Source organism: Argopecten irradians, chromosome 3, assembly GCF_041381155.1.
Source record: "Argopecten irradians isolate NY chromosome 3, Ai_NY, whole genome shotgun sequence".
Taxonomy (NCBI): Eukaryota; Metazoa; Mollusca; class Bivalvia; order Pectinida; family Pectinidae; genus Argopecten; species Argopecten irradians.
This window is the reverse complement of record NC_091136.1, coordinates 35,627,436-35,655,318: the sequence shown is the minus strand read 5'-3', so window position 1 is coordinate 35,655,318 and position 27,883 is coordinate 35,627,436. Positions and strand designations below refer to the sequence as shown.

General features: G+C 33.6%; 4 protein-coding genes across 8 annotated transcripts; all 4 read left to right on the top strand.

Annotated features, from left to right (window-relative positions):
• Positions 1-552: 552 nt before the first annotated feature.
• LOC138318395 (sulfotransferase 1B1-like) lies at positions 553-4,354 on the top strand. 3 transcript variants are annotated; one of them, XM_069260709.1, is made up of 6 exons: positions 553-680; positions 1,780-1,959; positions 2,138-2,458; positions 2,956-3,059; positions 3,256-3,427; positions 3,943-4,354. In XM_069260709.1, exons 2-6 carry the CDS (start codon positions 1,785-1,787, stop codon positions 4,053-4,055), a joined length of 885 nt encoding a protein of 294 aa, XP_069116810.1. In that variant the 5' UTR covers positions 553-680; positions 1,780-1,784; the 3' UTR covers positions 4,056-4,354. The 3 variants fall into 3 exon arrangements, with proteins under 3 accessions (XP_069116810.1, XP_069116809.1, XP_069116811.1); XM_069260708.1 differs by having other exon boundaries at positions 674-737; XM_069260710.1 differs by lacking the exon at positions 553-680 and adding an exon at positions 974-994.
• Positions 4,355-5,637: 1,283 nt separating this feature from the next.
• On the top strand, positions 5,638-13,874 carry LOC138318393 (sulfotransferase 1 family member D1-like). Of its 2 annotated transcripts, XM_069260707.1 has the most exons (7): positions 5,638-6,003; positions 7,477-7,583; positions 10,199-10,395; positions 10,870-11,190; positions 12,318-12,421; positions 12,725-12,899; positions 13,428-13,874. In XM_069260707.1, the coding sequence occupies exons 3-7, from the start codon at positions 10,221-10,223 to the stop codon at positions 13,541-13,543; spliced, it is 891 nt and encodes a 296-aa protein (XP_069116808.1). In that variant the 5' UTR covers positions 5,638-6,003; positions 7,477-7,583; positions 10,199-10,220; the 3' UTR covers positions 13,544-13,874. The 2 variants fall into 2 exon arrangements, with proteins under 2 accessions (XP_069116808.1, XP_069116807.1); XM_069260706.1 differs by lacking the exon at positions 7,477-7,583 and having other exon boundaries at positions 5,639-6,003.
• A 143-nt stretch (positions 13,875-14,017) lies between these two features.
• Positions 14,018-21,240, top strand: LOC138318392 (sulfotransferase 1B1-like). 2 transcript variants are annotated; one of them, XM_069260705.1, is made up of 6 exons: positions 14,018-15,071; positions 16,966-17,158; positions 17,583-17,903; positions 18,479-18,582; positions 19,023-19,197; positions 19,457-21,240. In XM_069260705.1, exons 2-6 carry the CDS (start codon positions 16,984-16,986, stop codon positions 19,570-19,572), a joined length of 891 nt encoding a protein of 296 aa, XP_069116806.1. In that variant the 5' UTR covers positions 14,018-15,071; positions 16,966-16,983; the 3' UTR covers positions 19,573-21,240. The 2 variants fall into 2 exon arrangements, with proteins under 2 accessions (XP_069116806.1, XP_069116805.1); XM_069260704.1 differs by lacking the exon at positions 14,018-15,071 and having other exon boundaries at positions 15,086-17,158.
• A 780-nt stretch (positions 21,241-22,020) lies between these two features.
• On the top strand, positions 22,021-26,721 carry LOC138318391 (sulfotransferase 1B1-like). Its single transcript, XM_069260702.1, has 5 exons — positions 22,021-22,380; positions 22,906-23,226; positions 23,904-24,007; positions 24,877-25,051; positions 25,588-26,721. The coding sequence occupies exons 1-5, from the start codon at positions 22,206-22,208 to the stop codon at positions 25,701-25,703; spliced, it is 891 nt and encodes a 296-aa protein (XP_069116803.1). The 5' UTR covers positions 22,021-22,205; the 3' UTR covers positions 25,704-26,721.
• The last annotated feature ends 1,162 nt before the right edge of the window (positions 26,722-27,883 follow it).

Sequence of the window (27,883 nt, the reverse complement as noted above, 5' to 3'; positions counted from 1 at the left end):
AACAAACTAGCTATTCTTTTAGAGTGACTAAAGAAAGATATTTTCAAAAGAAAATATTTGGAGTGTAAAGCAAATCAGTTTCACAATTTTCTTGAAGGCCCATTACCTTTCCGGAGCAAAATATAAAGGTTTCTTAAAAAACATTAATAACACCAGAAAATGCATACCGATGATCTAAAATAAGGTTACGACACCAAACACATGCAAGATTGCCTGCGTAATATATGAAAACAGTTGAGAGTCAATTCGCTGTTTTGCCGTCTGGCGGAGTGATAGTCAACTACCGCGCGCGGTATTTAGGACGACGGCGGGAAACATAATACGACCCGCATTATGAAAATAAACATTTTATTTATTTTAATCAAATCGTTCAGAAGGTGATGATAAATGTAGTATTAACGGTAAGTTAATAATTTTTAGGACTCTACAAAATTATCGATCTTGTTTTACATTCCCATTTTATAAATTAAAAGCCGTTTCGGAAAGGTAGTGGGCCTTTAACTTGTGCAAAATTTGACAAAATTTGACCTCTGCAAAATGCACTTCCGATATTGTGATATTTAAATGTCCCTTGATCTAAATCTAAATCTAGTCCCAACCTTAAGCACCTTATCGATTTTACGGCCGACTACTCGTGTTTGTTAGCCTTGGGTTCAGTAATTAGAACTTATAGCCGACAGGTAAGTTGACCGAATGATATGTTCACGGAGACGAAAACAGTGTGTCAGTTACATACGGTATGTATTTTATACTGTATTATTGCCTTGCGGGTTGTTATCAAGGCTACTATTAATGCTCGTTTTCTATGTACTTACGCATATAATAATATACTAATACATATAATATAATGCATGTATGTTTATATATTTACTTATACGTAGGTACGATATACGTTTATACAGTACAGCCGATTATAGTTTGTTATTGTATTAGGCCGACTCATAATAACATGTTCCGGATGGATATGCCAGTTCACAACTGAATCCTACATATTGTAAGTTATTGTACGAGGATAATGTTCGTTCAAACCCTGCAATCTTCATAGAATTTAATGTTCGTTCAAACCCTGCAATCTTCATAGAATTTACAAATGTACATTGCAGAACTTCTTGCTCTGAGACTTCTTGGAAATGATTTTATCAGAAATTTAAAACTGTTATCAACTTTAATAAATATTTACCAGTAAATGAGCATTTATCATGGCAAGTTTAAAACAGAATACCTAAATATAGCGCTTCGAGAAATCCGGAAATGAAATACCACACTGCTCATAATACAAACATATTGTTCCAGGGGGAATAACTACTGTAACTTCTGAATCGATATTAGCATGATAAGTTACAATATTTCAAACATATGTAATATATGTATATTTAAACCTCGTTTATCATATTCTACGTACCTTCAATGATTAAGATATGTGTGTATGATAAATTTATTTCATTATCTGAGTCTTGTACAGAAAATTACAGTTTACATTCTGTAGATTATTGAACATTTTGAATAGCATATACTAGCACACAAATAACTGTTACATCAACGACTGAATTCCCAGTTGTCAATACATATTGGCTTGGCCTAAATCTGTCAACGTGTACATTTCAGAAAAAGTAATGAAAATATAGATAAATAAAACAATAATATTAATTCGAGAAAACTAGTCTGAATTGAAGAATACTTTTTTCCCAGATCGCAAATAAACTCACATTACGCGTTTTGTTATGTGACATTTGAAAATAATCCAAACTTAAGGTCGTATGTATGTTTTTATTATACAAGGTACCATGCCGGTGGTACGGGTACCTGACGAGGCGGGGAACACACTGACACTGCTGGAGGTGGATGGAATCTACAGAGCCACGTGTAACTCTGTACCCGACCACGAAAGTGAGGTCAGGTCTATACCCACGTGGCTAGCACGAGACGATGATGTCCTTGTATGTGCCTATCCTAAATCCGGTAAGGGTTAAACTTGATATTTTCTCTGTTTATTTTGAAAAGAATAGAGCAGTTCCGGAACAAAATAAAGCTAAGATTTCGATTTTGAACTTTGGGAAGTAAATTGTTTATAAATTTAAATTTAAATATAATTATAATTCTAAAATCGCTTATTCTTTAAATCAAACTTTTATTCTAGGGACACATTGGCTATGGGAGGTAGCATCAATGTTGATGAGGAATAAGGCCGAGAGGATCCCTGGTGTAAAGGAGACGGCCATGTTGGAACTTATACAACAGTCGCGGTTTGACAACCTTCCTTCTCCGAGAGTTGTCAACACGCATGCGCAATACGGACAGGTTCCTAAGGACATGCTTGACCGGAGATGTAAAATACTTTACATGATCCGGAACCCCAAGGATGTGTCTGTTTCTTTTTATAATCACCACCTGAATCTCTTGGATTATGAATTTACCGGAGCGTGGGAAAATTATTTACCTAGATTTCTTCGAGGGGATGGTAATTTTCTTTGAAACAATAATAATTATAAAAAAAAGATCACCAGGAAAAAAACAGTCCTAAATTAATCTCAAGTAAAATAGAGAAGATTCAAACGATATAAATAGAATGTATTGCAGATAAATACTATTTATTAGCCGATATTTGTGGAATATTATAAGACTCTTTCATATGTGAATATGAAGGATAGGGATATTCTACCCGAGGGTCAAAAAAATGTTGTAAAACCCTCGGCAAGCCTCGGGTTTTACAACATTTTGTGATCCCGTGGGTAGAATATCCGTATAATTCATATCCACGTATAAAAGAGTATTTTTCTCTCATACTTCAACGTTTTGTTACAATTTTGCTGCTATTATTTTCCGCCAATTTGAAATAATAAAAAAAAAAAAATACAAACGCGACTTCTATTTTACTGCTATATTAAAATACTTGAGAAAATATTCACTACGTAACCTCACATTTACCTATTGCTTTGTTATACTCCGTGTTCCCAGTGGACTGCGGGAGCTGGTTTGACTATACCCTCAGCTGGGAAAATTTTATTCTCCAAATCCCAGACTATCCCATTCTTGTTATATACTACGAAGATATGAAACAGGTATGTGCAATGAAAGGTAACAATGAAGAAACATGAAACCGCAATACTCGGAAAATCGTGTAAAGAAAATTAGACAACAAGTTAGTTCACATATCCAGGCTAATATTTTGCAACAGAAACCAACATTTTTGTTTACATTTACAATGTTACTATTAATGCTAGTAATGAATTACATTATCTCTTCCGTTGGTATTAGCTCCCGCTACAGCAGATTGAGAGAATAGCTTCATTTCTAGAAGTGCAGTGCGACGACACATTCCTACAGCAAGTGGCCCTGCTTTGTGACTTTAACAAGATGAAGGAGGACAGAGAACCCCTAGAGGACATTGATGACTGGAGAGGGGGCAAATCAACCATGTATCGGAAAGGTGATCAATAAACATTTATCTTCAAAGTCAGCAAATTCCACAAATTTAAAAGTCTCATGTGAAAAATAATGTGCTCATTTCTCTGTTATTTATCTATTCTAGGGAAAAGTCATTTTTTGCGTCTTTTTTTAAACAAGAATGACGTCATGACCTAGTGATAAAACGGTGTGGTGGTTAAAAATATCATAACAATCATAAATTCGATATGATGATTAATTTTTGATAAAAAGCATAACAATATTCTCGACGATTTAACGAGGATATTTCTTATTTGGTAAGTAAAAAAAAAATAAAAATAAAAAAAAAAAAAAATAAAAAAAAATACAAAAATACAAAAATGACATTCATAAAGATATTCAGTTGATATCATTTGAAATAAAAAATAATGTATGATGTATGACTTTCAAATTAATCTTTCTATTTATTTTTTCAAATGCGACAACTAATTAAAAAAATGTTTGTTTTTGCTATGCAATAATGCTAACTAGGTCCTTAAGATATATTTCTTCTTTCAGGAATGATCGGGGACTGGAAGAACTGGTTTACTGTAGGGCAATGTGATTTATTTGACAGGGTTTACTCTGAACGAATGAAAAACTCTAGAACAAATATACGATTTACACCATAGTCGTAAATACTGGAGCATTACAATTATACTGTATGTTTCATTATATCTGCCAGTAGTAAGTCCCTCCTACCCTGTAGGTGGGGGTCTACAGAGAGTGTCCGAGGTAGAAATCAGGAGTGTACGTGGTATTAATGGTGCATGCGTATCAAATATCCTCGTGACGTCATCATATGGATGATATACGATCATATCACATCATCAGATGTCCACAGTTTTAAAGATACAGATATATGCTGTCATCTGTTTAATAAGTTAATAGCCGAGTCGTTGAAAATCAATAAAAATACGTGATATACAAACTGAGTGGATTTATAATGTTCGTTTACAATGCTTGCAATGCATGATTTGCATACATGGTCACTACGGTAATATGTAAATAAATATTAGATCTGAAATGTACAAAGATTAACGCTACTGACACGTCCATTCTTGTTATATTAGGCAATGCGGAAAATGACTGGATTTGAAAAAAAAAATGAAAAATTATTGACGCCGCATCGCAAGGTTGTGGACATCCAAAGGGTTATTAGTTTACCAGTAGAAGGACAGCATTGGCCGAGTGGTAAAATGTCCCTGTCATATTACCATAAGCTCTCCACCTCATGGTTGAGAGTTCGAATCACATGTGCGGCAGTTACCAGATACTCATCGAAAGTCTGTGATTCTTCTCCGGGTACCCCGACTTTCTCCACTTTCTAAATCTTTTAAGCATATTCATAAGTTACACTGGATGTTAATAGAATATTAAGCCAAACAAACAAACTAAACGAAAAAATTACTGAACATTGAACACACATAATAAATAGCCAACCCGACATAAATAGTACACATGTTGTTAAAATCCTAATATTACGATATGTTTCTTATGGTGTCTGTAAGGAGACCAATCCTAGAAAAAAAAACTCGTATTCAGCACAAGGCGTACAAAATGAAGATGGAAAATCTTATTATTTTTATACGTGTATATTTGTATCATAAAGATTAAAAGGCTCTTTCATATGTATACATGCATGTGAGAAAGGAGTATTCATCCCGAGGGGTCATAAATGTGGTTAAAACAGAGGCTTGTCTTTTTTGGTATAATCAATAATTCAGCGATTGGTTGTTTTGTGACCAGTAAGTAAACTAAATCTTAAAGGCTATCCGAGACTGTATTGTTGGTCATTTTTTGACAAGGATTTCCGTAAGTTAAGTGGCATATTAGTACAACATTCAAAACAGGTACTTGTTTGTTCTGGTTTTGATATGTTGTTATGTCGAGGTACAGCTAGGCGTTTAATTATAGTATACACGGCCGTGTGTGATATAGAGTAAAAAAAACCTCAGTTTTAAACATATATAGGTAAAGTATCTATATAATCACCGGAGTTTGACGTTGTGTAAAACATAAATATAAAAAAAAATCCTTATTTACTGCATGGCATCTATGTTATATAACATTTATTGACATCAATCTCCTGCATATGTTATATGACTCAAAAACCAGTAGTCAAGCTTACATTATCCCACAAGATAATCGAGAACATGCGTAAACACATAATCATAGGTGACATTATACTCCGCGTTAAAGAAAATCCTCATAAGATCAAAAATCTTACATAGAGATCCTACATGGACTAACTCTATATAATATAGAGCGTGGTATGGGAGAGGAAACTTTCTGTTCTCTGACACCGTTTCGAAAAAACATCTTATTATTTTAAGGTCTTCTCCCTAAATGTACGAGTACTAGTCTAGTGTATAATACCACTGAACGTCGCTAACTCGAACTTCATGATAACAATCTTCAACTACATAGGCCTATACGCGTACTGCTGTAGATTTCGGAAGGGAAAACCTGATATGATATACGATATGCAGTCAGTCTTATTTATCCCGTCGGGGGCCTCATAGTACGGCCTCGATGTGTGTTTGGCTCAGATACGGAGCACAGCTGAGCACCATTTTGGTAAGTTAATCAAATTTTGTAAATATGATATAAATTGCAATATTAATGTACAGTATCTATAAATAGTTATAGTTTTTTTTATATATTTATCCCATTCTGATGGCATCTATGATAGTACTACTTTTAAAACGGGTCTACTATATATATCATTTAATGAAATGATAATACACATATACGTATGCCCTTAGTTAGTAAACAGACTACCGTTATCTCTCGGGCACCTGAAAAGTTTTCCCTAGTGTCGTATACAATGACATGTACAGACGTTCATACAAATATAAGCTTTCCATAATGTGCCCCGGAGCGTCCCAAAACACGACCAGAATACACAGTATAGGTTATCAAAGGTCAACGGCTTAAACTTTACATAGGCCAATGTGAAGTACAATTGAAAGTAATCTCAACATACATTTATAGTGCATATCGTAATTTATAACTGATAAACCACCACGGCAAGCGTTTAAAACTGATACCAACTACATGTATAAGAATAACAAAAACAACCAACATGAAACGAAAATGACTATTTTATAATTAACAACCTCAATATATGATATTCATATTTCCTTTAGAAACAGTCTTAGATAAATATTAGAATAAATTAAGTTCAGTTATTTGAAGCATTTGGTTCATCAATGGTGCAAATATACACATAACAGTGAAAACAATAACATAAAACTACACACAAATAATACACTCGCACCTTACGTACGTAGTGTAGACAGACGTCAATATCTACTATAAACACAGACATAGATAGATTATCTAAATCTCTGCTATAAATAATAATTCATAAATTTAAATAATATTATATCAGAGACATAGATAAATTGATTAAAATCTCTGATTATATCAAACAAACAAAAAACCCATTATATTATATACCATAAAATAGATAAGAGCCAAAACCAGTCACCAAAGATATGTACATTGCATAACACTAAATTAATATGTACAAATCAAAGTAAATTGAATGGAGCTTTAAGGGCATTGTGGTGGATGATGCTTTCCATTGTAAATTTTACTTAAATAATTGATGCAAAAGCTCGAGTAAAATGATTTATATACACTGTGTCATTGTTATTTGTATTTATAGGGTCTAAATGTGAGCAGCTCAATTAATGGACAACAGTGATTGAACTTAATATGGCTCTTGTAGAAAATATTGAATGAAAATTGATATCAATTTAAAAGTTATGAAAAATGAAAACATAGTCTGTCTGCATTGATTACATCAAAACAAGTTTTAATTGGTATGTGTGATCAAAGTTGTAAGAATTCCGCATTTAATTTTCTGTGAATAATCTGCCTTCTATTAAACGTCATAGTGTTAGAAAGATCTGCCGTAGCACGTATATAGGGTTGCATAAATATTATAGGGATAACATATCAATCAACAGTTTGACTCCAGGATATAATACATATCTGTCTGTAATTAGGTAAACTGGTATCAGATATCAGGCATCTTTTTAGATTAAACAGGAGCACACCATGTCGTGTATTAATGATATACTATGTGACTACACGGTACATGCTGATCGGGTGGTGGTGATCGTTATCTCCTTTCTTAAATAGCTAAGGTAAGCTGTATGAATATCCTTAACGACATGCATATGTATCCGACTTCTTACTGATCTATTTTTTTCTTCAATTTTTTTATTTTCAAACATTTTACACATTATATATAAATGGACACTAACACACAAAAACTTGCATATGCACTCTTTCACAATACTTAAAAACATCAAGTTGTACGTTATGAAACATCCATAAAAACATATATTAGCCATTAATAGCCAACCATAACGCACATATATGCATGCTCTCTCTCTCTCTCTCTCTCTCTCTCTTTCTCTCACACACTCACTCACACACACACACACACACACACACACACACACACACACACACACACACACACACACACACACACTCACATACATACATACATACAGACAGACAGACAGAAAGATAAGAAGGAAGAAGAAAGAAGAGGGAGGAGAAGGTACCGTTACACATACACGTATATTATACTTAAAGGTCCAATAAAGGTTTCCATTTCCTCCAGCCTATTTCAAATTGCCTTTTAACATGGTCACTTTGACTAAAAAACATATATTTTTGAACTAAAAAATTATCCTCAATTACATTCATAAGAGCATTGATATTTAAAGAGTTGCTAAGACATCTGGTTTTATAAATGTAATGTTTCATAATTATCAAAATTTCATTGTCAACAGAGCTACAATTTTGTAAAACTATTCCAAAAAGAAATTTAATCTTTATTATATGCAAAGGGAATAAACAATAAATCTAATAAAGTTTCAAAATTTTGAAGCAGAGTTTGCACCTCTTTGCATTCCCATAAGCAATGTATAATTGTCTCCCTTTCTGTATTACATAAAGTACACATATGACTAGGATTTATTCCTATCTTATGAAGGAAGGTATTAGTAACTAATAAATGATGAATAATTCTGACTTGAAACCACATCAATTTGGAATTTTTTGTTGGAGTTGTTGATGGAGTTATGATAAACCTATAGAAGTCTTTCACACCCGTTTTGCTTTTAAAGAAAATTTCTAATAATTGTGGTATAAAAGGGTATGAAAGTTTCTCTGGTTTTATTTCGAGATTTCTTAAATAGCGCTTTATTGACAATATTAGTCCATGGTATTGTAGAAAATTAGTATCAGTTCCAAATTTTTGTATAAATTCGTCAAAAGAAAGAAAAGTAAAATTGTCAGAATTTTTCATCAAATCATTTAAAATTAAAATACCTGACCTAAACCAATTGGGATAAAAAACAAATTTATTATCAACTTTAATATCATTGTTGTACCAGAGAGGTGTTTTGAGGATACACTCTTGTCTATTTAGCCTCATTTCTTCAGAAAAATTTAATTTATCCCATGCTTTAAAGACATCTTTCCAAAATTGATTACGACATCTGGATATATACAATTTTACATAATCCTTCCCACAATTATATATCTTATTTAAATCTAGAGTTGACTTGAGGATCAGATACCATTTGCCTGAAGACGAGAATAATCTTCTAATCCATCCTAACTTTGATGAATGGATGAAAGCATACAAGTCAATCATCTTAAGCCCACCATCTGCATAATTTTGAATCATGACATCTGATTTGATCTTATGGCATTTACCATTCCACAAAAAACCAAATAATAAAGAATTTATTGTAGCTAAATATTTTTCTGGTGCGTTTGGTTAGGTTATAAATAGATAATTAAGTTGCGAGATCAATAAAGATTTAATAACATTGATTTTCCCAATTGGAGTCAAGCTCCGCCTCTTAGCAGTAAGAAGTGATTTGAGTTTTACAATTTTTTTGTCAAAATTCATTTTTGGTATCTGATCTAAATCAACTGAAAATTCAACCCCAAAAAATGTAAATCTGGTTTCCCCCCACTGTAAATTCAAATCTGGCCTATATGTTACATAACTGTATTTATAGCTCCCTAACCATATAACTTGTGTTTTACTAGTATTAATATTTAAACCTGAATTTTTTGCATAACTATTCAACTCCGATATAGACACATTAAGAGACCTCTCTGACCCATCTAGTATCAAACCAGTGTCATCTGCATATTGCAGGTTTAAAATCGGTACATTATCTACATCAATGCCTTTAATATGATTATTATTTCTAATTCTTGCAGCTAGCACTTCTGCACATGTAATAAAAATGTAGGGAGCTATTGGATCTCCTTGACGACAACCTCTTTCAATACTGATATGTTCCGATAATTCCCCCCCCCCCCCTTGATTAATTGAATAATATACATTATTGTTAAATAATTTTAACCACTTTCTTATTTCTGGTCCAAAGTTAAAATAGTAAAAACTTTATCAATAAATCTCCATGAAACGGAGTCAAAAGCCTTTCCGAAATCTACTAACATCAACATACCTGGAATATTTAAATCTTCAACATATTGCATTACATCATACACTGTGCGGATATTTTCACTTATATCCCTACCAGATAAAAAGCCAGTCTGATCTTCATTGATAATTTTATCTAAAACTGTTTTGATTCTTTGTGAAATTACCCCTGAAGCAATTTTATATGTAATATTTAAGAGTGTAATTGGCCTCCAGTTTTTTAAGAAGCGGCGTGGCTTATCTCCCTTCTTACTGATCTATATATTGTACATTTTCTAGTCAGAAAGTTCAGACTTACACGATGCCCATTAAGAAGCTACCAGACGACAGCGGTGCCACCCTCACAGTCGTGGATCTCGATGGCTACTACCTTCCAACATTCTACGAACTTGAGGACCACGAGGAGCAAATGCGATCCTTGCCAAAATGGAAGGCCAGAGATGATGACGTCATGATTTGTACATACCCAAAGTCAGGTCTGGTCAAAAGTACAAACCGCCTACAATAGTATCGAATTATGACTTGCCCAAGCTTTTGCAGACTTAACTACTTGTACATTGGTACTAGTACTGTAAATGTCCAGACAAGCGACCCCTAAATGATTGCATTGTAAAATATTGATTGAAATAGATGTTGATTTAAACGTGTTCTCATAATTAAATATTGAGATAGTTTTATATTAAACTTTTTGTGTTTGTCCGAAAATCGCTAGGATTTATGATCCAAGTAAGAAAGGTATATGGTGGGATATCACACATATCAACCACCCGGCTACCGTGGACCGTAGCTCATATGAATATCATCGCTCTAAACAAAAAATATTCAAAATGTCCATTGTCTTTTATGTTAATCATGCAATAATGCGAAAAACATGCACAGAAGCAGACTTTTAGCATCATTTTTACCAATAATCTAGTATAACATATAAGTCTGGTCATCGTTACTTTCAGGAACCCATTGGTTATGGGAGATAGTGAGTATGCTGGTTCAGAAGAAAGCAGAAAGGATCAAAACCGTCAAAGAGACGGCCATGTTGGAAATCATGGTCGAGGAAGCATACGATAACCTCCCATCCCCACGCGTTCTCAACAGTCACGTGTATTTTGAGTATTTGCCTCAGGACTTTGCCAAAAGGAAGTGCAAGATTGTTTATGCCATGCGCAATCCGAAAGACGTAGCTGTGTCATTTTTTAATCACCATAGTAAAATAATTGAATATGACTTCTCAGGGAAATGGGAAGATTATGTGTCACGATTCGTGAAAGGTGATGGTAAGTTTATGTTTGTCAGAAAAGCGCACATGTGAGAATCAAGGGAACATTGAAGGTATATCTGACAATTGCATTAATCAACTTATAAATGCATTTTAACACAAAAATATCTGGCTATGACGTGTCATTTATTTTTGTTAATGATAGAATGAAAGAAACAATTGTTTGTTTGTTTGATTTATTTACGTCCTATTAACAGCTATGGTCATGTAAGGACGGCCTCCCATGTATGCGGTGTGTTGCGTGTCTGTTGTGCGAGGTGAGTGTACTGGGAGACTGCGGTATGTTCGTGTTGTGTCTTCTTGTATAGTGGAACTTTTGCCCTTTTTATAGTGCTATATCACTGAAGCATGCCGCCGAAGACACCAAGCAACACACTCCACCCGGTCACATTATACTGACAACGGGCGAACCAGTCGTCCCACTCCCTGTATGCTGAACGCTAAGCAGGAGCAGAAACTACCACTTTTATAGACTTTGGTGTGTCTCGGCCAGGGGACAGAACCCAGAGCCTTCCTCACAGGGGCGAACGCTCAACTCAAGGCCAAAAGTGAGGCGGTGCCAAGGAAGGCATTAGGAAAGATAAAGTCAGTTAGGAAGAAGAGAAAAGATAAGATCCTAAATTTAGTCGCCTTTTACGATCATGCAATAGGGGCAGCAGGTACAATTCTAACGATAGAATGAAAGAAACAATTCCTTGTTTTCTCATTTTATATTCAATGACAATACCTCTACATTTTGAGATACTGGAAGCCAACTTATTGTCCCAGCGACTTCATTTCACGTTATTCTGCCAAACGACTTATTCTTGACTTGTAAACTTCGCGATTTCTGATTCCACTTCAGGTTTATATTTGTCGCAGCGAATTGTTTTCGCGAGTTCTAATATCCCTCGAAATATCCGAAAAATAATCGCACACAAAAACAAGTTGATTACAGTATAAAGAAGTTGCTACTATCTTAAGATATACCTTATGACGTTTTGATCTTTCATACAGCTATGTCAGGGATATTATTTCCTATTAATCACATTAGCACAAAGATAAAACAATGAATAGTGTAGTTGTGTTTACGTGAAATACAATGGAAAAATGCGATAATTAACTTTATACATGTTTGCCTTTCAGTCGACTATGGAACTTGGTTCGAATACACACTGAAGTGGGAGAAATTCATGGCGGACAACCCAGACTATCCAATAATCGCTACCACGTTTGAGGATATGAAAGAGGTGAGATCATATCCGGCTCAATGTTGGTTATGTGGGATTACTTTTGTTTGCTTACTATATAGCTGATGTGAGCCCGGTAAGCATCAGTTCGTAACATGTATGTTGGTATCCTTTTAGTAGCTCTGGTCGATTAAGGCCGTGTTATTATTTTGAAGGTAGAATGTAAGGTTTCCATGAAAGTTGCGCTCTTCAAGCTTAGGTTTATGAACTTGTTCAAGTTTGACAAAAGAGAAAAACAATATCAACTCTAAATCAATGGCAAAAAAATACACGTTTGTTAACTAGTATATGCCCTTAATTTAGGATGCCCTTCGAGAAGTGACTCGAATCGCCAAATTCCTCGAGGTTGATTGCGATCAAGCCTTCCTTCAGGAGGTAACCGACCTCTGCCATTTTGACAAAATGAAGAAAGAGAAAAATGCTTTAGAAGAGCAGGTTGACGGTTGGAAAGATGGCACACCAGGGATGTATAGAAAAGGTAAGATACTGATCGTATTCCAAATTGCACACAAAAAGATATCGATATATTTCTTTGGAAATTAAATGGATCATCTCCGAAAATACTGTATAAATTCATAATTACGCATATAATGTATATGTAAAGAATCATCAGAAGCTGTGCAACACCTATATGTTTCATTATGAGCAGAAATAAGATTCAACCGAAACCTTTGTTAAATATTTGTTTGATCAAATAAGACATAAGTTAACTAAAGGTATGTGATTTTGAGACTGCAGTATGTGATATGTGAATTAGATGATGAATTTGAGTTCATATTTTAATAGCAATGAACCATTACAGGATTTTATGTCTTCAGGTAATTAAAATGTATGTAAATGCAGATCCTTTAGCAATGCATTTATCTAACACACTTGACATAGGTATTACTGAAGTTTGAAATAGCTTCGTTAAGCATTACATATCTCTTGCATTTTTCAACATAACGCCTTTCAAAGAAAGTGAATCTTAATGACAATCATGTATTTGTATGATTCATATTTTCAGGTGATGTTGGTGACTGGAAGAACTGGTTCACTGTGGCACAGAGTGAAAATTTCGACACTGTTTACAGGGAGAAAATGAAGGGATCGAAAGTTCAACCTAGATTTACCTTAAGATAAACTATAAAACACATTTTTAAATATTGATTTACAGAAAGAATTTTGATTTGTTGCTATCTTTTAAATCGGTCTTATTTATCAAATATCATAGATAGTATATGTAATTTATATAGGCATTGTGAGATCAGCGGATTCGTTGATAGAATAGTGTATTCCGTCTTTGCATAATATAGAGTTAGCTTCCTTGTGGAAAGGTATCCATTGTATCGTCATTAGTTTATGAGTGAAATTCACGTTGTTGCTTCGCAAATACATGAAGTCACAACCAATACCTTCCAGTAAAGTATGCTAATTAATAAAACGTTGCAAGATCGATACGATACATAACAAATTTTATTTTGCTTTGTCATTTCAACTCTATATGTTATTCTACATCGATATGATGTGGTAAACTAATGTCTGTATACTGGGATATTATTTTTCAATCGATCTTCATGTTTTGTCATAAATACATATACGCAATCTTTAATTTGTATGACTTTATAGTGAACAATCCATGAACTGCTTTTCAGCATTTTTATCATATAAATCGAAACACTGCATGAACATCCACAGTTGGTGACCGCTGATCAGGTTAAAAAAGGTGCATCACTTTACCAGTGTAGTAATCGAATAATGAACAAGCGTAAATGAATATATGACACGTATTACTGACCATACGGAGATTAGATCAAATAGTGTTAAAACCCGCATACTCTCAGGTCCTTGTGGAGTCCATGAGGAAGCCAAGTTGATCAGAAACAACTCTCACTGTACATTATACTGTAGATACAACTCCATCAAGTTTCTCATTATTTGTTGACTTTAAGTCGCTCTTGCAATCACACTGTTCCTGTCATAAAGACAGAAATGTTCAGTCATACAGTTACATGGTTTCGTCATAGTTTAATATCTTTGTAGTTATACGAGTACTAGATGTACATAACAACTCGATCTGGTACATATCTAGTACATTATATGTACTTAAGATACTTCATCTATCCAATTTTGTAACATCACTTTGTTGCAAAAATACCCTGACCTTACTAACATATTTGAATACACGTAATCAACTGTTTCGCCGGAGGACTGATTCAGATATTGAGCACAGCAGAGCGTCATTTTGGTAATTTAATCAAAATGTAAGTTGGTTATGAATTGAATCTATAAATATAATCGAAATAGTTTTATATGCTTCTTCTACTCGTAATACGATTTCTTTTCTGTATAAAACTCATTTAAAACGGGTCTACTATATGTGATGAAATGATAGTACACATATACGTAAACGTACAGTATGTCCTTAGTCAAACTGATTTTTATCTACCAGATACCTGAAAAGTTTTCCCTAGTGTCTTATACAATGACAATTACAGACGTTCGTACAAAATAAGCACGCTTTTATGCTCAGAAGTGACCAGAACACAACCAGAATATATCAAGGAGATAAAATTTGTTGTATTTATGCAGGCCAATGTGAACTAAATTTCAATTAAAGTGCGCCTGCTTGAAAGTTATCATATTGTTATGTACGTTTTTTCGCGAAAAGGTAAGCATTTTTGTCTGATTTAGAAAGAGAAAGCTTTTCAATATTTATATGCAAAATATTTCTAAAATTAGGGGGTAGGGGTAGCATTTGTTATTATTCTGAGAAAATAATATCTAGCTTACAATAACACTGTGACGAAGTGACTAATGATTGAATTATTAATGTATAATATTAGATCAATGAATACCAATCTTTCAATAAGTAGGAGATTTTCAATCACTACAATCAGCTGCAAAAATAACCACCCTAATAATTAAATTCGTAGCAAGAAAACGCGTTTACATTTTTACGCACTAGCTATCTTGAGTCAACAGCCATATATTATCATATGAGGAATATTTTAGAATATTTCTGTGAATATCCAAAGCAATACGTAAACAGGTTAATGACAGTATTAAACAGTATCATTACTATGAAATGTTGTTTGCTTAAAGTCGTTTAGGCGTAATTATCCCTAACAAATGTATTACTTGCACGTTAAAATGCTACACAGAATACGTAGTGTACAAGGAGAATTATATAGAAAACATGACGGTTTTGATATGTTTGCAATACTAACAAATATAGAATATATTAACATCGGGTAATATGAAGACCTGCGTGGCATACTCACAATGGCGACTGGGCGTCAAGCATGTTCCGTGTGCAAAAAATCAAAGAAAATTGAGTTGAGACAATTACTCTTGATTTTATGAAAAATTTGTTGGAGAGTAAAAAGGTGGGTTCTATCGCATAGACCCATCGATTTTCTTTATGAAGAAAAGCAAGAATGAATTTCAGTTGAATGTTTAAACCAAAGGTTTCTAAATATAAACTTGATATCCTATGTAACCAAGCTCAATTGCCCAATTTATTTGATAATGCTAAATAGACTTATCTGTGCCATTTAATTATTGTCCCTTCTTTCACTCTCTGTGGTAAGTGTATAGTTCTGTACTACGAAATTTAAATTCACTTTTGATGCCCCCCCCCCGATTTCATAAGTCATCATATAGACATTTAACATATAAATACAATGCAAGACAATTTCCTTGAACATATTTCATATGCTGTGTTTTGGTGTAGTTTATAACGCCAACAATATCAATAAAGCTAAAATGGTAAGTAAATTAATGGGGGCAGGCACGATATCCATATACATGTATAAATAACCAACTGAAATTGATCTAACGATTTTAGAAGTGTCTTAGAAATTTTCCGAAAAAAAAGTTTTTCTTAGCCAAGCCCTCGACAAGCATTACACCTTCGGGTCAATTAATTTTTGAAATGTAGGTAGAGGGAAATATTACATCTAAGGCTTTTATACGTTTATATGTAATATATTCCTTCGGAAAACTCTCGAGGAAAATTACACATTGGGGTAAAATTTTTTAATGAAGTAGAGGGTTCACATACCCTCCAAAAGGTGAAATATTTTACTTGGGCAAGCCCTCAGGAAATATTACACCAATTACAAGTTTCATATCAAACTGTCATCAAGGCCCTAAATGCGGTTATTTGTCAATACATGTTAACAAATTTAATTCCTTTAAATAACCTGACTTCAATAAAACTCGTTTTCATTACGCTCATTATCACACTTACATTAGTATAAAGAGTTCGGCATAAAACAAGGCTGCATAAATAATATTTGGGTCATATGTAAATCGACAGTTTGAATCGGAATATGATACGCGTTTCTGTTACATGGATACGTTGGTATCAGATAATTTTTCTTCTTTCAGAAAGCACTTATCACCAAACTGTGTACAGATCGGTGACACACGAGTAGTGGTGATCGTTATCTCCTTTCTTGAATAGTTTAGGTGTAAGCTCAATGGTAAGCTGTATGACAATTCTCAACAACACGACGTCTTACTGATCTCTACTGATATATTGTACATTTCCTATTCAGTAAGTTCAGACCTACACGATGCCCATTAAGAAGCTACCAGACAACAGCGGTGCCACCCTCACAGTCGTGGATCTCGATGGCTATTACCTTCCGACATTCTACGAACTCGAAGACCACGAGGAACAAATAAGGTCCTTGCCGAAATGGAAGGCAAGAGATGATGACGTCATACTTTGTACATACCCAAAGTCAGGTATGGTCAATAGTATAAACAAACACATCAAATAATACTGCCTCGTCAGAGCTTTTCTAGACTAATCTACTTTGGCAACTGTCAGAACAAACGACCTATTAATGTCTAAACTATTGTTTATCAAATTGATCGAAAATTTAGATATGTTGCTTTAAGCGTGTCCTTAATACTTATAAGCTTATTATCAAATCTAACGCAAACGCATGCTCAGTTAATTTGTCCGAAAATCGCTGGGATTTGAGACTCACGTAAGAAAGGTATAGCTGGTGCTAACCGCCCGAGTACCGTGGACGGTAGCTCATATGAATAGCATTATTCTAAATAAAGATTTTCAAAATGTCCACTGTCTCTTACTTATATTAATTATGCAATTATTCCCTAATCTATATTTTACTTTACTAAGTTCGATCATCGTTTCTTCCAGGAACCCATTGGTTGTGGGAAATAGTGAGTATGCTTGTTCAGAATAAAGCAAAAAGGATTCAAACTGTCAAACAGACGGCCATGTTAGAAGTCATTGCTGAGGAATCATACGATAACCTCCCATCCCCACGTGTTCTCAACAGTCACGTGTATTTTGAGTATTTGCCACAGGACTTTGCCAAAAGGAAGTGCAAGATTGTTTATGCCATGCGTAATCCGAAAGACGTAGCTGTGTCGTTTTATAATCACCATAGTAAAATAATTGAATATGACTTCTCAGGGAAGTGGGAAGATTACGTCTCAAGATTCGTGAAAGGCGATGGTAAGTTTTTTTCAGAATGGATCCCATTGATGAAATGAAATCACATTGAAGGGACTTCTGACAATCGATTAATTAACTTAAAACTGATGATTGTATTCAATTTGCAAATGATGACTTTTCTGGTATCTCAGAAGCGATATTTCATCACTATCATGCAATACTTGTTCTATATCCTGAGATATTGTATGTCATCTTATTTTCGCGGCGACTCAATTTTGCGTTATATTTTCTGCCTTTGTTGAACGGCGTATTTACGACGATTTAATTTCGGGACCTAGACTTATGATGCTAATTTACTTTTGTTTTATACAATGTTGCACCAAATGATTTTCGCGATTTCGTATTGCCCACGATATACGCGAAAAATTATCGCTCGCAGAATTGAGTTGGTTTACAGTATAAGGGGATGCTACTATCATTAGATATTCCTGTTACGGCTAGTTGATTTCTTTTTTCATTCAAATGTGTTTGGAGTGCTATTTCTATGAATCACATTGGCATACAAATAAGCTCAATGGATATTGTAGCTCTGATATTAACGTGAGATATCATCTGTATACATGTTTGCCTTTCAGTCGACTATGGAACTTGGTTCGAATACACACTGAAGTGGGAGAAATTCATGGCAGACAACCAAGATTATCCAATAATCGTTACCACGTATGAGGATATGAAAGAGGTGAGATCATATCCTACTCAATGTTTAATTTGTAGCCGATATACTGTATGCGTTTGGTCAATGTGTGATCGTACCCTATTAGTAACTATGATCATCTAAGGGCGTATCTTTGTTAAAAAAAATAGAAAATCGAAATTTTCCATAAATTAATGACTTAAATTAACAACGTTTGGTAACTAATATTTATTTGGGTAACATTTGCATATAACAAAGTTTTGCATGGTTTCAATAACACCCTTTTAGAATATTATATACAACAACATAATTTCACATAGTGATTTACTGCGCTTTTAACGAAACATACATTTCGAGCAGAATCGAAGCTAAATTGGATGAAAATGTATCGCATTATTTACACTTGAACTTACACTTTATTTTTTTATTAATTAAAACATGTCATGATTCATTTGACCAAGATATACCGTATGCTCTTGCTTAAGGACTCCCTTCGAGAAGTGACTCGTATCGCCAAATTCCTCGAAGTAGATTGCGACCAAGCCTTCCTTCAGGAGGTAACCGACCTCTGCCATTTTGATAAAATGAAGAAAGAGAAAAATGCTCTGGAAGAGCAGGTTGCCGGTTGGAAAGATGGCAAACCAGGAATGTATAGAAAAGGTGAGATAATAATCGTTTTTTAAATAGCTCTAACAAAGATAAAGGTACGTTAGGTAAATGGATAGGTTCTGAAATAATACCCATTGATATATTATATGCAATGTCATAAATATGCCGCATATGTAAATAATGACCAAACGCTGTGCATCACTTATCTGTGTAATTATTAGAAAAAATGAGACTCAACTGAAACCAGGTTCTTATACATTTGTTATGATATAAAAAGACATTTATATGTTTTTATGATTTATATTTTCAGGCGATGTTGGTGACTGGAAGAACTGGTTCACTGTGGCACAGAGTGAATATTTCGACAGCGTTTACATGGAGAAAATGAAGGGATCGAAAGTTCAACCTAGATATACCTTAAGATAAACTATTAAACACCTAAACAGATTTGCAATATACAGAAACAATTGCATTTGTTGCTATCGTGCAAAGAAATTTTATTTATTAAATATCATAGATACAATATGTGTAGTATCATTATAAGATCATAGAATTCGTTGATGGAAGAATGAGTACATATGTATATATATAAAAAAACATCCATGAATAATGTATACTTCTCGGTTTTAACATCATGATATAAAGTCTGCTTAAGATTTAAGACCCTGTTTAAACTAGTGATAATTTGTATGATTATATAACACGCCTTAGGTGTACTTGAATATAACTAAATTGCTAAAAGTTGTATTGTTTGTAATTTTTGGCAAAATAGGCAAACAATTGTATGTTTTAATCTAATAAGTCCGCATGGCTCGGTACAAATTTCTGTCACCAAATAGCCATGCTTTTATGTTTACTATTGTCTATAGCATGTACCAGGAGCCCTCGTTTGACCGGATTCGACTTTACAAAACATACACATCGAATCCGTTTTGACTTTGTCATGCTTGTTATTCTCACTTGTAATATTTTGTCCTACGTCACTAGTGTAGTATGATCTAGAACGATTTTCTTTGGCTGGAATTTGCCGGAATTTCATTGTGAGGTCTCGCCAGAAACAATCAAATGACGTCAAGAAAACAATTTCGGAGAGGGGGGGGACAAAATATGACCTTCGCTAGATTTGCAAAAATAATAACTTCTTTGACTCGTATCATAAAGTCTCATATGGAATGAACACTTATTTAAGGTTCTATATATATTAGGTCTTGATGGCTTTATCTATAAATAACACATTCATTTTTATCTAAAATGATCTCTTTGTGGTCGCGTTCTTCAAGCATGCCCACACAGCTTACATATATCACTATAACCAGCAGTAAACATACTATTTTGTTGATAAATAATTAAAAAAAAAACGCTTACCATTATTCAAAACAACTTCCAATGTTAAAGATACTGACTCAGGAATGTAGGACTAGTGGTAGAATGTCACAAACCTTAAACACTCGGATGTCGCAGCTGTATACTCTCTATTGTATATTTAAGTCGGCAATGTGATTACATTTAGATGCTGTAATGTGAAAATACAAATAATTAGCATTAATTTTCTATCTATAGCCTATATACTACCGAACTTTAAACACAAATAATTCGAAACTTAATCAACTGATGGTATCATTGCAAATAACATCAATATCAACATGTCTGAATTTTAAGTTGACATGAGATTTTATCTTAGTTTTTTTTTCCAGTGGAAACCAACAAACGATTCATATCTTTATATTTACATTGACACTGTACAGTGCCTTTATTTTGCTACTAAGCCCAATGTGCGTTATTTTCCAATAATTTAATTTCATATTACACTCATTTCTATTGTTTAGATCTTTGAGGTTATTTTTCGCGTCTATGAAGAATGTCCTTCCGTTTTTTGTCTATGACTTTATAACCCCAAAAGATATTGAGAATAATGCTTAAATATTAACATTGTCAGTTACGCTCTGGCATACTAATACAACAATCCGAGTTCAAGAGGTCATGCAAACACTGGGTTTTAGTCATTATGAGAATTCATTGAAAAAATGCTAAAATATTCTTAAAATTGATCAATATGAAAATGTATTCTAATTAAAATATTTTAAATGGATTAAAGTGTTGTATTTTTCTTGGTTTATTTGATTTATCGATAGGACTATTTCATCTACAGCTATTGTTTAGTCGGTTGTTCAGGACAACAGACCGGAAACCAGTGCCACCCAGTATTTCCCGCCAAATCTTTGGCTGTTCCATCGACTGATAATTCTCTATACAGACGTATAAGTTTTATTTTTATGCTTTATTTTTTATCTATTTTCTTTTTAGAATGACAATGACTACTTTAAATGTAATTATAAACATTGGTTATCATATTTTTGACATGCATTGGTGTGTAACATACATTGGGTGTTCTAGCATATCTATCATGGTGCGCTAACGCGCACCACCAGATATGCTAGAACAACCAATGCACCACTGGATATCCTAAAACACCCAATGCACCACTGGATATGCTAGAACACCAATGTATGTTACACTAATGCATGTCAAAAATATGACAACCAATGCTTAATTGATCACTTCCTTCACTAAAAGAGACGGATGGGATAAAGAAGACAAAACATGCTGATATTATAGCAAACGATTTAATGATCATCAACAATGCCATTCTAATAACAATACTGTATTATCAAGGAGTGCACATATAATATAAAACTAAGGGAGCGCAGATAATCATAAGCAGGCAAACTGCATTTTATCACCTGGAAAGGATTTTTTTCTTTACACCAGTGTCGTATTTAAATAACATGTATAGATTACATGCATATACATGTATGTGTAAACCTCTCGTTGTGCTCAAGGACGTCCCAGAAAACCACCCGTATAGGTGCACAAAGATATTTTTTTCCAAATATCTTTTCTAAAACTGACATCATACGCTAGCCAGTGTAAACCACGTATATACTTACTAACAATTTTGACTAGCCGAAATTTTAGCTGTGAGCTGTCACAAAGGACACTTGTATCAAACCTCAAATTTGATGCCAGTGTAACTATTGGGCCAGTTTTATGTAGTAACGATGCCCGTAAAGAAGCTACCAGACGACAACGGTACCACCCTCACAGTTGTGGATCTCGATGGCTACTACCTCCCGATATTATACGAACTCAAAGACCAGGAGGAAGAAATACGGTCCTTGCCAAACTGGAAAGTAAGAACTGATGACGTCATGATTTGTACTTATCCAAAATCAGGTATATCCATATAAATGTAGTTCTTGGAAAAAAATTACCATTAACATACGATTCTTCAGGAGTTTTCCGCGATATGCTATATTTGTAGTGTTAACGTTCGGATAGGCGACGCCTATATGGTTGTATAGCTTGGTAGTTTTAAGTGTGCTAATTTAAAATAAATGAAAGCATTTGATAAGACTGGTCGTAGGAATATTACGGACTTATTATATTCTCGGACCTCTCAGCCCATGCAATTTAATCGTTATTACCGTCCATTGTATATTTACGTTGACCATGTAATTACTGTAAACGTATCTATCACATTCGCGCGCGCAATCATCACAATTGTTATATATAAACGATATAGAGAATATTCAATTAGTGCAATGCTATTTAGCGCAGCATTGCGGGGGTGGGGTGGGATTAAGATAATATTGTCGCTAAAATATATACTTTTATAGTATATCACATTGCTACAAAATGAATATACCAATGGTTAAGATAAATTTTACCAATAATGCCATAGTCATCATTTCTTTCAAGGCACCCATTGGCTCTGGGAGATAGTGAAAATGCTGGTTCAGAAGAAAGCTGAAAGGATCCAAACTGTTAAAGAGACTGCCATGTTGGAAATGATAGCTCAGGAAGCGTGCGACAAAATTCCATCACCACGTGTTCTTAACAGCCACGTGTATTTTGAGTATTTGCCCAAAGACTTCGTCAAAGGGAAATGTAAGATTGTTTATGCAATGCGCAATCCCAAAGATGTTGCTGTATCTTTTTTCCATCACCACAGCAATATCATAAAATATGACTTCTCAGGCAAATGGGGCGATTATGTTACAAGGTTCCTTAAAGGCAATGGTAAGTTTCAAAAAGTTTAAAGATAAATTAAGTGCTTACTTTATATTTCTCATTGACAACTATACAATACACTCACACCTTAAGCTATTATCATGCATACTTACTTACAAGTCTAGGTGATTATAGTTATATTGAGAATGCTCTAATTGAAATTCTCGTCATAATGATTTTCTCTTCTTCATCGGGTAAACATTACATCGAACGATAATGCTATGGGATATATTTCATCAATGATTTGCAATGCATTAAAACCCTTTTTATAGTCATTTGAGTTATTTTCAGCTGGCAATTTTCAATAACGTTTGTGAATATTTTTACTATGGTAACATTACTATTTTTTTCATGAATATTCATGCTTTTATTGTTTATAAAATATCTTCTGTTTCTACACGTTTAATAATATTATTTTGATTTGTTCTATTACAATGAAGCTGCACCGATACTACACCTAAAATTTTATTAAATTAGTAATGTGTGCATTGTCTTGGCGATGATTTCTATTGTGTGAATAAAATATCCACGACTTCTAAGGTGATTCCATCATTAATGTTCATTTAATATAGCCAATCTCAAATACATCTGAAAAAGACAACTTAGAATGACATATACTTATTTCAAATAAACTTAATACACATAATTGATCTGTTATCCGTTTAATGGTATTGCTTAATATTCAGTCGACTATGGGAGTTGGTTCGAATACACACGGAAGTGGGAAAAAGTCATGGCAGACAACCCAGATTATCCAATCTTAGCAACCACGTTTGAGGACATGAAAGAAGTAAGATTTCACTGTAACCACAGGAGTTCTGATGTTCTGTATATGATATAATTCATAAGCATGGTTATTAAAATAATCCATATATACAACTGTAGATACCATCAGATGCTTCTTTATAGTTTTATATGGGTATTCTATAGTATTATAGGGATGTTTAGGGAATTTGATATATAGGAGTATGTTATTGTATTATAGGGATGCTTTAGAGTATTTAATATATGGGGTATTTTATAAGTATTATAGGGATGCTTTAGAGTATTTAATATATAGGGGTATTTTATAGTATTATAGGGATGTTTTAGAGTATTTAATATATAGGGGTATTTTTATAGTATTATAGGGATGTTTTAGAGTATTTAATATATAGGGGTATTTTATAGTATTATAGGGATGTTTTAGAGTATTTAATATATAGGGGTATTTTATAGTATTATAGATGTTTTAGAGTATTTAATATATAGGGGTATTTTATTGTATTATAGGGATGTTTTAGAGTATTTAATATATAGGGGTATTTTATTGTATTATAGGGATGTTTTAGAGTATTTAATATATAGGTGTATTTTATAGTATTATAGGGATGCTTTAGAATATTTTATATATAGGGGTATTTTATAGTATTATAGGGATGCTTTAGAGTATTTAATATATAGGGGTATTTTATAGTATTATAGCCGTATTTTTATACAGTATGTTTATGCTTTATATTATAGACAGAACGCCAAACAAATTAGGCTTTAAAAAGATGCCTTTTTAAAGACTGAAAGACTTAAAAAAACTATTTGTGTATAATTTACTATTTAATTTTAAACAATACACAGCCAGAATTTCTTTTATTCAACATTTTTCAAAAGATTGCATAATTTTAGGACGCCCTTCGTGAAGTGACTCGAATCGCCAAATTCCTCGAAGTAGATTGCGACCAGGCGTTCCTTCAGGAGGTAACCGACCTCTGCCATTTTGACAAAATGAAGAAAGAGAAAAATGCTTTAGAAGAGCAGGTTGACGGATGGAAAGATGGCAAACCGGGGATGTATAGAAAAGGTAAGGCAAATATTTATTTGGTTAACATGTAGACATCGAATGAAACCTACCAAACGTTAACCCCTATATATACAAAGGTAATATATAACAAACAGAATACGTATCGCATTCCTTGAAATAATGCGCAATCAAAGTCATCGAGCGTTACTATTTTCTTATATCTACATATTTAAAAATGATATGTATGGGTTTTATCTTTAAATTCAAATAAGTTGGGTTTGGTTTTTTTTACATAAGTTTATGAAATGTATTTATTCGATATTGAAAATGGTTGATATTCTTTATCATTAATAAGTTAATTAAGGGTTTTGCAAATGTCACATCCACGTATTTCTCTGAAAATGGTTGTGTTTTATCAATGGACTTCATCTAGCTTCTTCATTTTGGGAGAATCTTGACAATACATGTAGTGACGATGATGCGTCTATTCATCAATGTCACTTACGTAGCCAAACATGTGCTGATGTAATGGAAATAAATACATTTAACTACTTTTATTTGTGGTGTGGTTTTTTTCACATAATTTCCCTTTTCAGGTGATGTTGGTGACTGGAAGAACTGGTTCACAGTAGCACACAGTGAACATTTCAACAGTGTGTACAGGGAGAAAATGAAGGGATCGAAAGTTCAACCTAGATTTACCTTATGTTAAATCTATTAAATATAAAATGATCTAGAGACATTGAAAATATTGATTTTGCGGTTCAGTAAAAATATTGAAAAACAAATATTAAACATTTCCAATATGGATTAAAGGCGTGTAATTTTACGTCAATGTTGTAAGGTCATTACTGTATGTTTAAAACATTATGATTATTAACTGAAAGTAATAAAACGCTGCATATGAAATACATACATATTTATCCATATATCTGCTTTCAGAAATAAGGTATGAATTATCCCAAACTAAACTATTGCTCTAAAAATCAGAGTAAAATTCTTAATATTTGATTTTATAACAAGAAATCATTTACAACTGTACATATTGTTTTCAGAATCACATAGGATTTTACGCGCACTCCATGTCCAAATAACCAATCACCCTATTCATGTAACGCATATCTATCCTAACTACATGTACATGTATTCCATAAAGTTTGCTTTTTTTTGTTGATATGGATTAGAAGAGGGACAACTCTAACAAATCAACATACATACATTTTGAGAGCAGTTATCCCCCTTCTGCCTTTTTAGCATAAACAACCCAAATTTATTAATAACTTTTATAGTCAAACGATATTCAATCCGACATTTTACATAATAATAGAGTTACACAGATATGAGGTAGAATTTGACAGGTTCACTTTTCTTTTTTTCTGAATTAATGTTACACATTCATACACATTAGAGTAGTGTTGCAGTATTGAGATAGAATACTGAATGTATGTTCACTTACCGTTCACTGAAATCTCGATTCTTTATAGTAATAAACTCGAGGGCTGAAGTTGGTTGCGAATTAATAGTTTCTAGTTCCATTTAAAAAACAAAACTAGGAACCAGACCCGAGTTCCGTTTAACTGAAACGGAACAAGGAACCAGACCCGAGTTCCGTTTAACCCAAATACTGGCCAACGAGCGGAGTTCCGGTTATTATGATTCTTAACTCTATGTTTAATTACATATGTGATACAGCAATCTAACTTCAATGATTTTCAGAACAACAAAACACTGAAAAATATCTATAACACAGATTTCCTTTAACTGATCTGACACCCATACCCGAGTTCCGTTGATGAAAGGTCTCTCGCAAGTAATTAAGCTACTATATTCTAATACTATTAATTTGTATATAACTAATTAATTAGAAGTTTAACTAATGTCAAATATGCATGGAATTATATATATACACCTGATACACAGTATAAAACCTAATAACTGACAGGTTTAAAGGCTTTTACGAGTGTGACAGAGCTGGCACCTGTGACACCGGATGCACAAGCACAACCGATGCAATTTTGGGAAAAAACCCGATTGTTTTGCACCTATGCGTATCCGCCATGAAGTACCTCGCAGTATAATAAATTCAGTAGTTTATGATAGTTTAAATATATACTTCTTGGCATCAATACACTAAAACTTTTTAAATTCAAATCCTATTAAGATAGGGAACTTGATTTTCTCACCAGACTACTTTCGTATGAAACACTTGCTGATTGGTTGATTTAATTGTGCGAGACCCTAAACGTAACTAGGAACCAGACCCGAGTTCCTGTTTGACCCAAATACAAATGTACTGGCCAACGAGCGGAGTTAAGTTTATTATGATTCTCACTCTCCATGAGAAATGGACCTCCGATGAAGAAGTGGTGACCATTTTATAACATCCTGTGGATATACCACAACTGGAGAATTCAATCACGATAATTAGTGGATCCTGGCATGTTTTATAAGAATACATGTATAAAATAAAAAAAAGTGGTAAGATAGAATTGAAATCATTTCTGATGTGATATAACTCACAGCCGCATATTCAATGCCTCCTGGTTAGTTTCGCTAAACCATAAATAAGGTAGAGGTTAGTGGTAATTATAAGGAGTCAACAGAATATTTGATTATATCCAGTGTACGATATCAAACTTTGTTGATAGTGTTGAATGAGTTATAGGATATCATAAAAAGAGAAAACAGCATGGGAACGAAAAGACATTACAAGCAAATAAAATAAAATCCAAACTGAAATGAAATCTTAATGAGATAACACCAGGTCAAACGCAAGAAAGCACTTGGGAATGGGTGTTTGTAAGGAATCTGAGTTTGATAACCTAAACTGAAACCTTTATGCTGACGACGCCGTAGACGAAGGCATTACGATACTTGAATCAGGTATCACAA

What these genes read in the sequence shown, in the direction of transcription:
- LOC138318395 (XM_069260709.1), top strand. Translation starts at nt 1,785, where the DNA reads ATGCCGGTGGTACGGGTACCTGACGAGGCGGGGAACACACTGACACTG. An exon ending in ATGTGCCTATCCTAAATCCG is followed by an intron (nt 1,960 to 2,137) that starts GTAAGGGTTAAA and finishes CTTTTATTCTAG; the next exon opens with GGACACATTGGCTATGGGAG. An exon ending in ACTACGAAGATATGAAACAG is followed by an intron (nt 3,060 to 3,255) that starts GTATGTGCAATG and finishes CGTTGGTATTAG; the next exon opens with CTCCCGCTACAGCAGATTGA.
- LOC138318392 (XM_069260705.1), top strand. Translation starts at nt 16,984, where the DNA reads ATGCCCATTAAGAAGCTACCAGACAACAGCGGTGCCACCCTCACAGTC. An exon ending in CGTATGAGGATATGAAAGAG is followed by an intron (nt 18,583 to 19,022) that starts GTGAGATCATAT and finishes CTCTTGCTTAAG; the next exon opens with GACTCCCTTCGAGAAGTGAC. An exon ending in ACCAGGAATGTATAGAAAAG is followed by an intron (nt 19,198 to 19,456) that starts GTGAGATAATAA and finishes TTATATTTTCAG; the next exon opens with GCGATGTTGGTGACTGGAAG.
- LOC138318391 (XM_069260702.1), top strand. Translation starts at nt 22,206, where the DNA reads ATGCCCGTAAAGAAGCTACCAGACGACAACGGTACCACCCTCACAGTT. An exon ending in AAGGTTCCTTAAAGGCAATG is followed by an intron (nt 23,227 to 23,903) that starts GTAAGTTTCAAA and finishes CTTAATATTCAG; the next exon opens with TCGACTATGGGAGTTGGTTC. An exon ending in CGTTTGAGGACATGAAAGAA is followed by an intron (nt 24,008 to 24,876) that starts GTAAGATTTCAC and finishes GCATAATTTTAG; the next exon opens with GACGCCCTTCGTGAAGTGAC.
- LOC138318393 (XM_069260707.1), top strand. Translation starts at nt 10,221, where the DNA reads ATGCCCATTAAGAAGCTACCAGACGACAGCGGTGCCACCCTCACAGTC. An exon ending in TTGTACATACCCAAAGTCAG is followed by an intron (nt 10,396 to 10,869) that starts GTCTGGTCAAAA and finishes CGTTACTTTCAG; the next exon opens with GAACCCATTGGTTATGGGAG. An exon ending in ACCAGGGATGTATAGAAAAG is followed by an intron (nt 12,900 to 13,427) that starts GTAAGATACTGA and finishes TCATATTTTCAG; the next exon opens with GTGATGTTGGTGACTGGAAG.